General features: G+C 39.0%; 1 protein-coding gene across 2 annotated transcripts; it reads left to right on the top strand.

Moving 5' to 3' along the window:
- Window positions 1–932: 932 nt before the first annotated feature.
- On the top strand, window positions 933–6,284 carry sox1a (SRY-box transcription factor 1a). 2 transcript variants are annotated; one of them, XR_007971999.1, is made up of 2 exons: window positions 933–1,072; window positions 4,026–4,171. XR_007971999.1 is itself a non-coding variant. In XM_052142604.1 (2 exons), the coding sequence occupies exon 2, from the start codon at window positions 4,692–4,694 to the stop codon at window positions 5,718–5,720; it is 1,029 nt and encodes a 342-aa protein (XP_051998564.1). In that variant the 5' UTR covers window positions 981–1,072; window positions 4,268–4,691; the 3' UTR covers window positions 5,721–6,284. The 2 variants fall into 2 exon arrangements, 1 of the variants encoding a protein (XP_051998564.1); XM_052142604.1 differs by lacking the exon at window positions 4,026–4,171 and adding an exon at window positions 4,268–6,284 and having other exon boundaries at window positions 981–1,072.
- Window positions 6,285–15,982: the final 9,698 nt, after the last annotated feature.

The raw sequence follows: 15,982 nt of genomic DNA, 5'->3' as shown, positions 1-15,982 counted from the left end.
TGGGACACTGATAACATGCAGTATTGGTGACAGTAAACAACTGTTTGCAACAAAACAACATAATACTACAATAAGCTAAAACCTCTATAAATTCTTTAAATTGAAATACCCCCATAACTTCCCTTTGACCAAAGAGACATAACTCCCCAATCCCCTATAACCTCAATTTCTTAAAATCACAAGTCTATGCATTTGTAAGATAAATAAGATCAATTAACTTAAATATGTGAGGTTTGAGCCCAAAACCTGACATTTCAAGTAATACTAAATTAAGACAACTTGATATTTCCAGTAATGACAACTTTAGGGTTTATTGTGTATATGAATTTAAACCTTATTTTTTACTAAATGAAAGTTGTGCCTTTGGTTATGTTGAATGTTTATCAGCAGCCCTGGATGTGACAAAAGTTTAAATAAACTCTGAAATCTGCATGATGCACATTAAAGGTTTTTGAGATGCATGCAGTGGGATCTTTTATACAGACTCATGTCTTAGATGCTCAAGAAATCGCCAGTGACAATGACATTTAAGTTATTTAGCGCAACGCATGAGAAGCGTTGGGGGTAGACTTTTTGTGGTGATGTCGGGGTGAAGGCTGCAGACCGTTTTTCGGGGATGCTGTCGGGTCCGTTCTTCAAGTTCATTTCCAAGGAGGAGAGACGCCTCGCGCCAGGACTCCGCCTCCTTCTCCTGAATGCGCGAGCAGCTGCTTTCAACCCCAACTGCTCAATTCCTTTCATCCAAGAGAGGGAACAAAAAAGTGGCTATTTATTAGAATACTTGTTTTGTATTGTTCCGCGTCACACAAAATGGGCTTTATTATGTAAGAAGAACCCTTTCGCCGAGAGAAACAATAACTTGAAATTGTCTTTAGTCTATAATAAAAGTCATTTTCTTGTCTCTCTCCTCAGTGTGTAGTGAGTGGTGGGACTGGGTGCTGGGTATGGCTGGCCTTGGCACACTTAGTGTAGATTTTAGCAAGGATGTCGGTCTGGCGAGTGGCTTTGGCTGGGTTAGGACAGCGGTAGAACGGAAAAGGACTATTTCACGGCAAATGAGGGACAGCGGAACGTAAGTTTATAGCTATAGCATAAAAAAGATCTAGATTGTTATGTAGCTATTGTGTTTGGGGAAAAGGTTTAATTCTGTATATATTAAATGCTGCTGCATTAATGTTCTTATAATTATTATGCAAATTCCTTATATTTAGTAGGATAGCCTAATATTTACTAGAGCTCATTTTAAGACAATGATATATATAGCCTGACTGACTGATTAAAAACGGTTCGATACGTTCAAGCACGAAAAGCGCAATAAAGCCCGTTAAAGGAAATCTGTGATTGGCATCATGTTTACTGAGCTGCATGATCGGAAAATATTGGTCTATATTCGGGAAAGAAATGAACGTGAATTTCTGGGGTTGCGATAGAAATACGAAGGTATTGCGATATCTTTCGGGTCAGTGTCGGAAATGTCCGATTTTATCGAATGGCTCAGAAATAAATATCTGAACTCATTAACACGCGTTCATGTTTACAGCACGAAGCGTTTTTGGGGACACGAGCCAGTTTAACCCGCTAAGCCCTTGATCCCCTTTACATATTCAACTTTGAGAGACAAACTGCCAGTACATCATCCGTAATTTTAATAAATAGGCCTACAAATAATAATAAATAATTAAATGAAAAATTATATATATATATATACACACACACACACACACACTGAAACGGTTTTAAACACACACACGCGTGTGTGTGTGTGTTTTAAACTGTTTCAGTGTTAACGTTTATATTAAATATATAATTAATCATATTTAGGATAATTCTAATTAAAATATTTAAACCAGCTTGAGTATGTTTAAACATTGATTATGTCTTTTGTAATAATTCAGCCTGGTCGTACGACAGTTTTACAAAATCAGCTTTTACGACTTAAAAGTAAGAGTCGAAGTTGGATCAACAGATCAAAACATTGCTCAGTTAATTATTTAATATGGTATTTCATTTGCAAGAGTCTAAGCCATCGTCTTACAACAACCCTTGTTTTATCAACTTGTTTCACCAGAAGATCCATATAAAGGACCAAATTGAGCTAAACAAGCCCACAACAACAGATTAAGCTTTACATTTTCAGTAACAATCAATTGAAGGCTCATAGTCAATTACAAAGTCTGCACTAAAAACACTGGATAGTTACAACATTTTTTGTTATCCTAATCAAAATTTCCGTCCCCTCATTCCCTCCTCCTATCCCAGACAGCAGGAAAATTGCAATATTTTGTGAATGATCGCAAACACCTCTAAGATAACAGTTAAACTGTCTCTCCACACACACACACGCACATACACATACACACACACACACACACCAGTTGAATAGACTACATTTTTGCTCGAGCTTTAGCGCTGTGGGAGACTGAAAACGGCTTTTCAATATTTTGAATTTATTTTTAATGTTGAGGAATGGTGGTAAGGAAAAATCATACTCTTTGTTTTTAAAGTTTCGTCTACATTTGAACTGCAAAACACTTTTCACAAAATTGTCACTTAACTTTTTAAACAGCTTAATTTAGCTCAGTAGATGATACTACAGCTGAACCCTGGATCTGTTTTTTCTTTTTTTTTTTTTCCTGCCTTTTATTTCATATTCACTTTTCGTTGTTTTGCAAATAACAAATCTGTAATATTTTTGACTACAGTAGTGTGTGTTTTGGATAACTGCTTTAACCCCAACTCTCGCACGTGCGCTAACAGTGCCCTATTGCCCCCAGCGCGCAAAACAAAGACCATCTGAAGAGCGCGACACTAATGCTAAATGAAATCTGACAAGATGCGTTGTTCCAGGATGTGGTTTAGTACGCTAATACGAATAACAATGATATATATATATATATAAATTGCATCTGTTAAATGAAATCTACCAAATCTTTACCTGACAAAATGTACAGGTACAAGGGAATGGAAAATGTATCTAACTGACAAAATTAACGAATTTAAATGAAGACAATGGTCCAGATTGACATACATTTTCTGGACACATAGGTTAATTTTCTTCTATTAAATTAAAACAAAATAATGTTCAATTATTAGTATTATTGTAGCTATTTTTTATTACATTTATTTGTGTTGCTGGTGATGCTCATGGTGGTTGGTCACACTTTCTTTACTCTGCATGGGGAATTTTACAACGGAAAATATAGCTTTCTGAAGCCTTTGATATTTTAGAGAGCTATTATGAACATAGAATTAAAAAATACTGTAAGCCTTGTAAAAAAGAAATGAAGAAACAATTGAAATATTATATCAGCATTTTTGTAAATAAGTGGCTATATGACATCACTAAATAAAGGAAAGAGCAATTGCTATTGTTACTTAGCCCTTCTCATATTTTGTTAAACTTGTTAGATGTAGGCCACAAAGCCGTTTTCAGTCACTTCACATAGAAGTGCATATAATGGGTCAATACACATAGCCTAAAGCAGATTTTGTTAAAAATGTTCAAATATTTATATACCGACGCCTTGTCCTTTACGAGCAATTGAGTCTGTGTTCTTCTGAACGGTCGTGACATTTTGGAATTATTTTTCAATGTAATGTTTCTTAAATACATTTTACACAATGTAGTCAAGATATAGTCTTCTTTTTCTTTTCTTTTTAAAATGTAAATCATTTGAGTTTCGTTCAAGTTGTTCAGCGTTGCCATGCCAATTTAAAACGAGCGTATTTATGCGCAACAAAATACACATCAGTGCACCAGCAGACGGCGGTAATCCTAGATTTAAGAAACAAGCTTTAGTGTAGTGTTGTTTGTTGTTTTATATTTTTCAATCAAATAGCAAATCATTCTAAAGATATTTGTGGCAAAATTGTGTGTTTTTATCTTTAGGAAGAGAATGATTCATATAGATTATGAACTGTCACACCTCGAGAGGCTCTCCTTTGAACTTCTTATAGGCATATTTTACTAAACAAAATGTATTTGTGAAAAATTCATCTTGCCAATTTCCCCCCTTTCTGAGCAGTTTTCCATTCACCTAAGATCAGCAGGATGCAGTAAACTTTACCTACAGAGACAAGTGGTTGGCTAGATTTGGCAAGACATCAGGAGGGAGCGGTGAAGCTATATTGTTATTATAAAGAACTAGCCTACACCGTATCTTGTAATGCCATCTAAATGGATGAAATCTACCATTTGTCCTGTTGTTCATTTATTGCAACCATTGAAGAGTCTCAAACTGCTACCTCCGTATTTACTCTACTTCAGAGGGGGTGGTGTTGACCCTTTGTGCACCCCGCCTACTAGTTCTTTGCTCGATGTCTACGTCACTGGACCGAACTCCATGCAAATCTCTCCTCACTGGAACGCCATTGGCCGTTCGCTCATTTTAATCGCTGTCAAAACTCATCATATGGCCGCCGCTGTAACAAACTCTTCAACTGCACTAGGAAAAGTAACTCAAATGCACGTTCAATTAATGTGGATGGGAAACGGCATTCGCAGACGACACTCGATAGGCTACGGGAGCAAAAAGAGACCCTGTAACTAACAGCAAACGGTTTGGATTAAGCTGAATTCCACATTTCTCCGGAGCTTTTCTTGGCTTGTGAAGCACCTGCTTCAAGCAGACTACAGAGCGCCGAAAGCTCATGCTTTTTCTCTGTTAGCTGAGACGTTTTAAGCAACTTGAATGTATAGCATGATGATGGAGACGGACCTTCATTCCCCGGGACCCCAAACCAACACAAATCCGGGACAAACTGGTCCGAATTCGGGGAGCAAAGCCAACCAAGACCGTGTAAAAAGACCCATGAACGCTTTTATGGTGTGGTCCCGGGGCCAGCGCAGAAAAATGGCTCAGGAGAACCCCAAAATGCACAACTCCGAAATTAGCAAAAGACTCGGTGCAGAGTGGAAAGTGATGTCAGAGGCAGAAAAGCGGCCCTTTATTGATGAGGCAAAGCGCTTGAGAGCGATGCACATGAAAGAACACCCGGATTACAAATACAGACCGAGGCGCAAAACCAAGACCCTGCTTAAAAAGGACAAGTATTCGCTGGCCGGCGGCTTGCTCGGCAGTGCGTGTGGTGGGGCAGGAGTTGGTCTCGGTGTCGGGATGAGTCCTGCAGGGGTCGGCCAGAGGTTGGAGAGCCCTGGGGGTCACGGAGGATCGGCCAGCGCTGGTTACGCACACATGAACGGCTGGGCGAATGGAACATACTCCGGCCAGGTTGCCGCCGCCGCAGCAGCGGCTGCGATGATGCAGGAGGCACAGCTCGCATACAGCCAGCACCCAGGCACTGGGTCACATCATCACCATGCTCATCACCATCACCCGCACAACCCTCAGCCCATGCACCGCTATGACATGACTGCCCTTCAGTACAGCCCTATCTCCAACTCCCAGAGCTACATGAGCGCCTCTCCGTCTGGCTACGGTGGGATATCGTACACGCAGCATCAAAACTCCAGTGTCGCCTCTTCTGCCGCCATCGGTACGCTGAGCTCGCTTGTGAAGTCCGAACCGAACATAAGCCCTCCGGTTACTACACACTCCCGAGGCCCCTGCACCGGAGACTTGAGAGAAATGATTAGCATGTATTTACCGACCGGGGAGTCCGGTGATCCGTCTGTGCAGAGCAGACTGCATGCCTTACCGCAGCACTATCAGAGCACAACTGCTGGAGTAAACGGAACTGTCCCATTGACGCACATTTGAAAGAGCCGACGGGAAGTGATGGGTAAAGCGCTGTCAGAAACACTCCACCAAAAATATTAACCTCTTTTTTTAGATTGTCATTGAACTACTTTTGTACAGAATGTTTATGGTGTTCTTGTACATTAAATGTAAATATTGTTGCGATTGCAGTTCGGAGAAAACACTGAAATCTTCTTAAAAAATATATCACATTCAGTGAAACATTGTTTAATTATGACGTCTTTACAAATGAACCTGACAACGTTTCTGGCCAGGCCAAGACATATGCGACATACTGTTGTTCTTTAAATATTTAATTTTCTTTTGTGCAAATTGACTTTTGAGTTGATAAAAACAAAGGTCTAGCGTGAATAACTTAATGAAATGTTTTTGAGAGCCCATAAAGACTTTTCTGCTTATTACATTTACCAAAACGTTTGTATACGTGAATTAATGTACCAGATTTATGTTGTAACATTTCTTGTAAATTGTGAATAAGTTTTAATATTTCAATAGACTGGCACGTCACTGCTGCTGTATATAATTTATGACATGCATCCCTGCCAGTTCTTAACATTGCGTTGATTCATGGTCTAAATAAAATTGAAGAAAAAGTTACTCTGTTAGTTTTGTTATCTAATGCATCAGATTTTGTCATTAATGTGTGTTTTGATTTCTCAAGCTGTGTAGTGTACACTGTATCTTCTTTGAAGGCAAAACGGTAATAGTCAAAAATATTAATAGTACTCTATTTTGCTTTAAAATGTGACATGCTTTAATGCCTCGCAGTGGCATTAAAGTATCAAAACATGAAAAACACTTCACTAGGAACTTATCCGTCATGTGAACTTAAAAAAAAAATTATGCATTAGCTCCTTTTGTGAAATTATTATTTTTTTTTACATAGGGCAGTGGGCTATTAATGTTGATTTTAAATGTTACATTTTGCGCGTCATAAATGTAGGCTATCATTATTTTATAATTAGAGGATGTTTTTTTATTTTAGCACAATTGTCTTTATAATCAGCCGTCTGGGTAGGTCAATTAATCTTAAAAAGTAGCTATTAAGAATTATAGTAAACATTTATTACAATAATGCCTTTATAAATGTAAACTGAATGTTCTTTAAGTCAAAACCTTTTCAAATTTCAACATTCGTTTAATATAGATAGGCTAGACTTGCGATTCATGTTCAGGCCTATGCATTATGCATTGTTGTTTGTTTACATTCAATCCATAATAGGTTGTTGCAAAGTGGCGAGTTCATCGATTCTTTTTCCATTGTAGATTTTGATTGGTACCCAAGTTTCTTCATTTTTAAAAGTACTTATTTGACTGTTAGTTTCACTATGTTTTGTACCATAAAATCAAATTAACTTGACAGTAAATTTTCTAGCTGGCACTTTAACCTCATTGGGTTTATTTGGGTAATGCTTCAGTGCTTTTATAAAGTCGATTTTGTTGTGTGAGAACAAATCGAGAAAATTAATTCACCTACAAAAGCAAAGCTGCTTGTGTAGAAAACTAATAGGCCTAAGAGTTTTTCAGGACACACAGGACAAGATGTTTTCAAGACTATTTACTGTATCTAAATAATTGTTTCAATTTCATGCGATTAACATGAAAAACAATTTAAAAGCAGCGATTAATCAAAACAAGTTCTGGGCTTAATTTACAAATTAACGTTGACTCAATGTTTGCCAACTGTTTGTACCGCAATAACCATGTAGTCTCTGATAATATGCAAAAAAAAAAAAAAAAAAAAAAAATTATCTATTTTTTTTTATGTAGATTTTTTGTGGGCAATTTATATTTGAATCCCCAGAATTTGGTCGTAATTACAAGACATTTTATAATAATGTAATCTTAATCAGAGGCAGAAGTGGAGGAAATGTTTAACTGTAATGGGGATCAGCCAGCAGAGACGCTGACCTCTGAGTCCACAGAGAGTCAAAGGTTATTACAATTACCTGCTGTTTCCCTGATCTAGTTTAACAACAAGTGTCAGAGGTGCAAAGCTCTATATGGCACCAGACTTTCTTTTTTTCTTATGGGGACGCACATGTGTGGCCTTCAAGTGCCACTTCATACACTTGGAATAAATATTAAGCAGAACAGGGTTTATAAATGTGATATACATAATAAGCTGAATTATTTCACTAGCACCACAACATATATAGGCCTACTATATAAAAATAATAAATTGATTAATTAATGGCTGGAATATAATTCAGTTCATTGAACTTTTCAATTGTTTATGTTTCTTAAATTTTTTTAAATCATCTTGCGTTACACTGTCCATAATTCTGATCCCACACTTTGCCTTTACCTCCACTGTTGATAGGCGACATGAGGATGTCCACTCAGAAGCAATTTGTATTGGTCTGATGATGAACAACTACACGGATTAGCGCCGAAAATAGAGAGGCGGAGAACCAAGTCATGGCACTTGCCAGGTTAAAGAGAAGCGTTCTGGTAAATTTAACCAAAATCATTTACTATCCAGCCAAGAGAGGGGAGAGCACGCGGGGTGGGATTGGTGAAAAGGATGGAATGGAACTACAGAGGTGGGAGGGGAGGTGGACTCGAACCAATACATCGTCTCAACGTGCGATACCCTTATCTTGTAGCCACCGATATATTCTGTGCTGGGAAGCCATCAACATTGCTGGCTCGTACGAAAACTCCCGATCTCTTGCACTCGCTGTCCTAAATGGGGATAATTAGCATCACTTTATCACGCCTCTGCATATTTTCTTCCTTCTCCAAAAACCCCGGTACGCTGCGATTGGACGCTGCTCTGTCACAGAAGATTACGGAGACAGATTGCACGGAACGAATGTGCTGAACGAGATTAGGGAGGAATAGAAATAGCAACTGGGCCAATAAATTCCTCGCGAGGGCCTTATCGTGCAATTACACGTTGACATGTTTAACAATCTTGCAGCCTCTTAATCCTGCGCCCTTCCAAGAGGCGAGATGCTGCGCCGTAATTTCTGCAGCCTGCGATTCCAGAGCAGTAATTTAAGCGTGTATGCAGAACGCAACGAAAAAAGCAACTTTGTTCAAACTTTTCTTTACTAAAACATTGCTGTCTTTCAGTTAATTAGGAATTATGTGTTACGCACCGTGACCAACAGTCGCATCTAACAGCAAACACGGGCCTGACTAACGCCAGGGCCTATGATGTGAATCAGTCATATTTCAGTACGATTTGTCTCAATTGCGTCATTGCTGCTCGGAAGACTAATTCAGTGCACTAATTTAGGGATGCACCCAGGGGATCGCTTTTCACAGATTTTCTCTCATGTTATTGTGCATCACTGAGAATCAAATGACTTATAAAACGACTGCTGTTCAATAAGTCTAGACCAGGGTCAGAAATTCACTTTATTTTTATAATAATAAAATAAATAATATATATATTTAACCATTTACAACAAACTGTGTCTCATTCGTTGACTTTAATTTAATCAACTCATTAAAATTCATTCTTAATATTTAGATTTTTTTTTATTTGCATTTAATAGCAACAATACACATCATTTGAACACAGTGGAAGACAGGCACAATGTATGAGAACTATAAGTAAATCTATACAGCTTGAGGAAGTGCATGACATTTTCAGGGTTAAAAAAAAGAGGAGAAAGAAACCCAAACATCAAATACTAAATACAGGGAAAATAATGTTACAGCTGTATAATTGTATGAAACAATGTGTGGGTGTGTTTTGAATGTTGATGAAATGTGTGTGGTCTGTGTGGCCACATATCCTATGACCGTATCAACGAGTAGTTTTTTGACCAGGAACTTTTTAATCTATTAATGGGATGCCGCAGCACCGCTGAGTGAATTGTATATATATATATACAGCTCCTGAAAAAATGAAGAGACCACTGCAAAATTATCAGTTCCTCTGGATTTAGATATATTTTTGAGTAAAATGAACATTTTTGTTTTATTCTATAAATTACTGACAACAAATTCCAAATATAAATAGCAAAATAAGAACAAAGATCCAGTGATATTAGACCTCGAATAATGCAGAGAAAACAAGTTCATATTCATTTTTAAACACAATACTAATGTTTTAACTTGGAAAGAGTTCAGAAAACAATATTTGGTGGAATAACCCTGATTATCAATCACAGCTTTCATGCATCTTGGCATGCTCTCTACCAGTCTTTCACATTCCTGTTGGGTGACTTTATGCCACTTATGGCGCAAAAATTAAAGTAGCTCGACTTTGTTTGATTACTTGTGACCATCCATCTTCCTCTTGATCACATTCCAGAGGTTTCCAATGGGGTTCAGGTCTGGAGATTGTGCTGGCCATGACAGGGTCTTGATCTGGTGGTCCTCCATCCACAACTTGATAGACCTGGCTGTGTGGCATGAGCATTGTCCTGCTGGGAAAAAAAAAAAACAATCCTCAGTGTTGGGGAACATTGTCAGAGCAGAAGGAAGCAAGTTTTCTTACAGGATAACCTTGTATGTGGCTTGATTCATGTGTCCTTCACAAAGATTAATCTTCAAGATTCCAGCCTTGCTGAAGCACCCCAGATCATCACAGATCCTCCATTCAATTTCACAGTGGGTGCGAGATACTGTGGCTCTAATGTTTCTCCAGGTCTCTGTCTTACCAGGAGACGATCAGGTGAAGGATCGGTGATGATCTGGGCTGGGGTGCTTCAGCAAGGCTGGAATCGGGCGTCATCGAATCACTAACTTACATTAATTAAAACATTACATCGTACTGGGAGACTCTGAGAAGTGGTGGTACACAAGAAAAACTGCTGGTACTCTGTAGACAAAATTAGAGAAATGTAGATACTGCGTATACGGTCCCACATATATATATATATATATATATATATATACATATATTCAGGAAAAAAAAAAAGTCCTCTCACTTTCAACTGCTTTTATTTATTGTTTAGCAAACATAACATGTGTAAATATTTGTATGAACATAAAAAGATTCAACAACTAAGACATAAACTGAACAAGTTTCACAGACATGTGACTTAATAGAAATTTAATAATGCGTCCATGAATGGGGGGGGGGGGGTTACTGACAAAACAGTCAGTATCTGGTGTGGCCACCAGCTGTATTAAGTCCTGCAGTGCATCTCCTCCTCATGGACTGCACCAGATTTGCCAGTTCTTGTTGTGAGATGTTACCCCACTCTTCCACCAAGCCACTTACAAGTTCCCGGACATTTCTGGTCCTCACCCTCAGATCCACAAGGTCCCAGACGTGCTCAATGCGATTGAGATCCGGGCTCTTCGCTGGCCGTGGCAGAACACTGACATTCCTGTCTTGCAGGTAATCATGCACAAAACAAGCAGTATGGCTGGTGGCATCGCCATGTCAGGATGAGCCTGCAGGAAGGGTACCACATGAGGGAGGAGGATGTCTTCCCACAGCGTTGAGATTGCCTACAATGACAACAAGTTCAGTCCGATGATGCTGTGACACACCGCCCTAGACCATGACGGACCCTCCACCTCCAAATCGATCCCGCTCCTGTAACGCTAATTCCTTCGACGATAAACACGAGTCCGACCATCACCCCTGGTGAGACAAAACCGCAACTCGTCAGTGAAGCACACTTTTTGCCAGTCCTGTCTGGTCCAGCGAAGGTGGGTTTGTACCCATAGGCGACGTTGTTACTAGTGATGTCTAGTAAGGACCTGCCTTACAACAGGCCTACAAGCCCTCAGTCCAGCCTCTCTCAGCCTATTGCGGACAGTCTGAGCACTGATGGAGGGATTGTGCATTCCTGGTGTAACTTGGGCAGTTGTTGTTGCCATCCTGTACCTGTCCCGTAGGTGTGATATTCAGACATTCGGATGTGTTGTTACACGTGGTCTGCCACTGCCCTGGCCACATCTACAGTCCTCATGCCTCCATTCAGCATTCCTAAGGCACATTCACGCAGATGAGCAGGGACATTGGGCATCTTTCTTTTGGTGTTTTTCAGTCAGTAGAAAGGTCTTATATCTGTAAGCTGTTAGTGTCTTAACGACCGTTCTACAGGTGCATGTTCATTAATTGTTTATGGTTCATTTAACAAGCATGGAAAACATTGTTTAAACAATAAAGATCTGTAAATGTATTTGGACTTTAACAAAATTATCTTTAAAATACAGTGTGATGAAAAAGTTTATATAAGAGTTTATATATTTATATATAGATAGATAGATAGTTTTAAATGTAACTTTTATAATTAAACTTTGTGAAAATACTGTATGTTTTTGCATCCCTGCTAGTTTTTGATGCTCTTTTTTATTTAAAATGTTTTTTTTTTTTTTGCCTTTTACTCGTGATATCAAATCATTTAAATTTATATTTCTAAGTAGGAAAACAATTTCACTATACACAGAAAATGTAACATAATAGTATTTTGTAACAAAATATTCACATAATAGTACACAAATAAAAGAAATAACCATTCATTTTTATGTATGCTATACTGTATATGGTAATAAAGGATAACGTGTTAACGTAAATATTACTAAACTCATATCAGCTACTATGCTTAATAGTTTTGTCGCATGATCTGAATTTGTAGATTCTTTAGAGTAATAAAGTATTAACAATTTTCATAGTAGCCTTATAAAACGAACATTAATGGCAAAAAAAGTTTTAACACATTTTACATATGAACTGTATTTACATGTGTTTTTTTTATTGTGGGGGAGGAGGACTATATCAAGCACTATATCAAATGTTACAAATAAAAACACAAAAATTAAATACGAGGCCACATTACAAATTTCTGAGGCAATTTTTTTCTTTAAAATTTTTTTTTAGGCATTTCAGCCCTAATCCCCCTTAATTTCTGACCCTGGTCGTGACCGCTTTATTTATGCTAAATTAACTTTCAAGGTGCTTAAACGTGATGCAGCAAAGTGGATGTTTAATAAAGTTTTTGATTATATCCCTTTCGTCCCTTAACTGTCTCTTGCCCTCGTGTTCGGCAGAGAGGTCTGTGTATGGATGATTGTGAGAGACTGCTGGAATTTGGCAGGCCCGGTGCTTGGAGAGGCGCCCCACGCTGTGACTCCCATTCAGCGGTCCAGCGCGCTGTGAGGTTGGGAAGTTTCACTGAGCCGTGCACTCAATGGCTCCACAAAGCTGATTACAAGCCCCAGTGAATTCCTGAAGGGACCGGGCAGCCACGCAGGTGTGCGGGAAACCGGGGCAACCCTTCAGAGTATAGTGACAGAGTATGACAAGCCTAAAGACCACACAAAAAGCTAAAGCGTCCCGGGAAGCGGCCAGGGATTTGGTGGGAAAAGAACACATTTGAGGCCTTAAATGTCCTCTCTGTTGAAAACCAAAGAGAAGGGAGGAGAAACTTTCTGATGGTCGATTTACGATGCCCAGTCTCTTCAGGACAGTAAACTAAAATGTCAAAAAGTCTGTACAGCTCATATGGAAACGCAAATTCAATTGTTCACTTTTGCTATATGCATTCTGAATAGTCCAGTCTAACAATTGCTGATATAAGATTTGGGTTCAGGGTTAACGATGATTCATAAAATATGAAGGCCTACTTTCCTTAACTGTGCCCAATTAATTTTCCTTGCCTGGTGCTAAAATCTACATCAATGAACCAGACAGTGTATTTAATTAGAGCGGAGTCTAACTATCAATTACTCAGGAAAAACACAGGATCCCCAAGGGCCGGTAATCAGTGCGCCAACAGTCAGCCGTGTGAGCGTTCATTACAGCAAAGGAACAGGCACGAATAATAATCATGGCGTTGCAATGCATCTGCCCATTTGCACCACTTACTCTGCCTCTCAGAAGTTTAAGTTTTGTCTACTGAGGGAGAACGCTGTGTCCTGCCAGACACGGGTGGAACGTTGTTATGGACCTGGTGCAACACAGACGGGTTAAGCCATTGTGCACCGTCTTCAGAACTCGAGCAGGGTCCAAGTTTGGTTGGCAAGTGGGGTGGCAAAGTACATTTTTAGGTTTAGTTGTTTTAGGTCATTTTTAGCTGCCACCCCATGCCACCCTTCTGGCCTCACCCCTGACTACAACATATTTTATTTACTGGGCAACAAAAAATAAAGTTTGCTAATGGAAAGGCTGTGTTCTGCCAACATTTCAATACAGTTTTAGTGAGGGCTCAGTCCTATGACTAATTTAATCCTCCGCAGAGTCAACGGGGTCTAATTGAGATCAGCGGGTGCAAACACAAATTCTCAAAATTTCTCCTGTGTCCTGGGCCGTTGAGTCTTTTTGGAATTCAGAAGTAACCATATTGTGGTAGAGCACTATTTTCACCACCTCGTAGTAGCTATTGTGTCGAATTCTTGAGCGAACATGTTGCAAAGAACTCTGACTTCTGTTCTCATGCTTTGCCTATGAATATACTATAAATCTATTCCAGTTTTGGCTTCACCTATGTCCTGTCACCCCTACTGTTCTCAAATGATTAGGGGACAAAAGCCTGGCTATGGTTGTCAATCAACCACAACAGACTATGCTAATTGAGGAGAAAAGGCGAGAGGAAGACGAACAGTGATCCTAATTGTTCAGCGGATTTCATAGATCAGCGCAGCTGCAATGCTACTATTTCCCCCAATACACTCTCCCTCCACTTCTAACACAGCGATACTGTAAGCATAAAGCCCAAAGTTTACTTTGGTTAGAAGGAGAAGGATAAAGGGCAGGAGTTCCAAACCACCATTAAAGATATAGGGAGCCCCTTACCTTACTGTTTCCTTAACCGTAAGTTGAAGTGACATCCCCTTTTGGAGTTGGCACAACCCCCTTTTGGAGTAATCCCGCCCTCTTTTGGAGATTCCACCACCATTTGGAGGTCTCTGGCCTGCAGCGATACCTACTTGGAGCGCTAGGAGATGTAATCCACAACAACAGTGGATGAGCAGTCAATAACGCGTGTGTTGGGAGGTCTGGAGATATCTGCATTTGTATACCTCAAGTCTGAAGGAATATAAAGACATCTTTAAGAGTCTAAACACCTGAAGAGAAAGTCTGGTGTCTCATAGCAGTCAAAACGCGCATGCACCAACCGCCTGTGTATGCCCGTTCGACTGTGCACAGACGATAAGCGTTCACGTCAATACCGAAGTCTACTTTGGGCTTAAGTCAATGTGAACAGGAAGGGTGTTTGAAATACTCACACTTTTCCCACAGAAGTATATATTTAACAAACTATGGCCTGATCTGTAACATAGTTTATAATTTAAAAGTTAAACGAGACTTCGCTGAGTTCAAATTTTTCTGAGGAGCTTTCCAGGTCCTGAAATGAACACGCACTGTGCCAGAAACAAACACATTGTCCGCCTTTCCTCTGTGTTTGGCTTTTTCCACGAGAGACAAATATTTTAAAATGTTTTCTCATTCTTTATGTCTCTATAAAACTTCACTAATAGTTGACATCTCTTGACAACTGGTTTGAATTTGTGCTTCAGGTTGTTGGACAAAACGTGTATTTTATAGACTAATTTATATTAGGTCTGCTTTAATATCTTTAAACAAAACAAATTCAAACTAAAATAGCACAATAAACATAAGGTGCATCCCTAACTGTACAGTTCTGCACAGTTCTATGGCATTTGTTAGTGCAAGTAGTGCCAGTAGTATGTTAACTGAAAATGCAACAAAAAGAAGTGAACTACCAGTACCTGAATGATGTACTTCTTCAATCATCAAAACTGAGTGTGGAATGTTGGACACTTCATGCACTCTTTTGACTTGCTGTACGTAGCAGAAGGAAGGAGTTACCTGGTCTGACAAAACAATATTAAATAACGGAGAATGTGGCAACTAGCGAAACTTCCACACTGTGTGAATAAGCTCATTATTTTAGAAATTAGTGTTAAGGCAACACATCACGTACGTTTGAGACGTCACTTCCATCACCTGTAAAATGGTGAATGCTTACAAATAATAAGCACTATACAAATGTAAGTTAAATGCTTTACCATCACCCCAAGCTGTGTGAATCTGTACGTTGTTCAAGAAACAAGTGTTAAACTGAGGTTGGCTAGCGCCCTAAGTCTAGTGACAACACATTGCATGTGTTTGAAATGTCACTGTTAAATGGCTATTTTAGTACAATGAAATACATAAATTAATAGTAGCTACATTTTTGTTTTAATATTTGCCCTTTTACAAGCCTAGCCATTCATAAATGTTCAGCATTTTGGTTTTGTTGGTTTGGTTTTCTTACTTTTTTGTCTCAAAACAAAATAACCTATAGCACATAAAAGAATGACAACTTTAACTGTAAATC

The sequence above is a fragment of the Xyrauchen texanus genome, chromosome 14 (genome assembly GCF_025860055.1).
Source record: "Xyrauchen texanus isolate HMW12.3.18 chromosome 14, RBS_HiC_50CHRs, whole genome shotgun sequence".
NCBI classification, from domain to species: domain Eukaryota; kingdom Metazoa; phylum Chordata; class Actinopteri; order Cypriniformes; family Catostomidae; genus Xyrauchen; species Xyrauchen texanus.
This window is presented reverse-complemented; position numbering and strand designations above follow the sequence as displayed.

What these genes read in the sequence shown, in the direction of transcription:
- sox1a (XM_052142604.1), top strand. Translation starts at nt 4,692, where the DNA reads ATGTATAGCATGATGATGGAGACGGACCTTCATTCCCCGGGACCCCAA.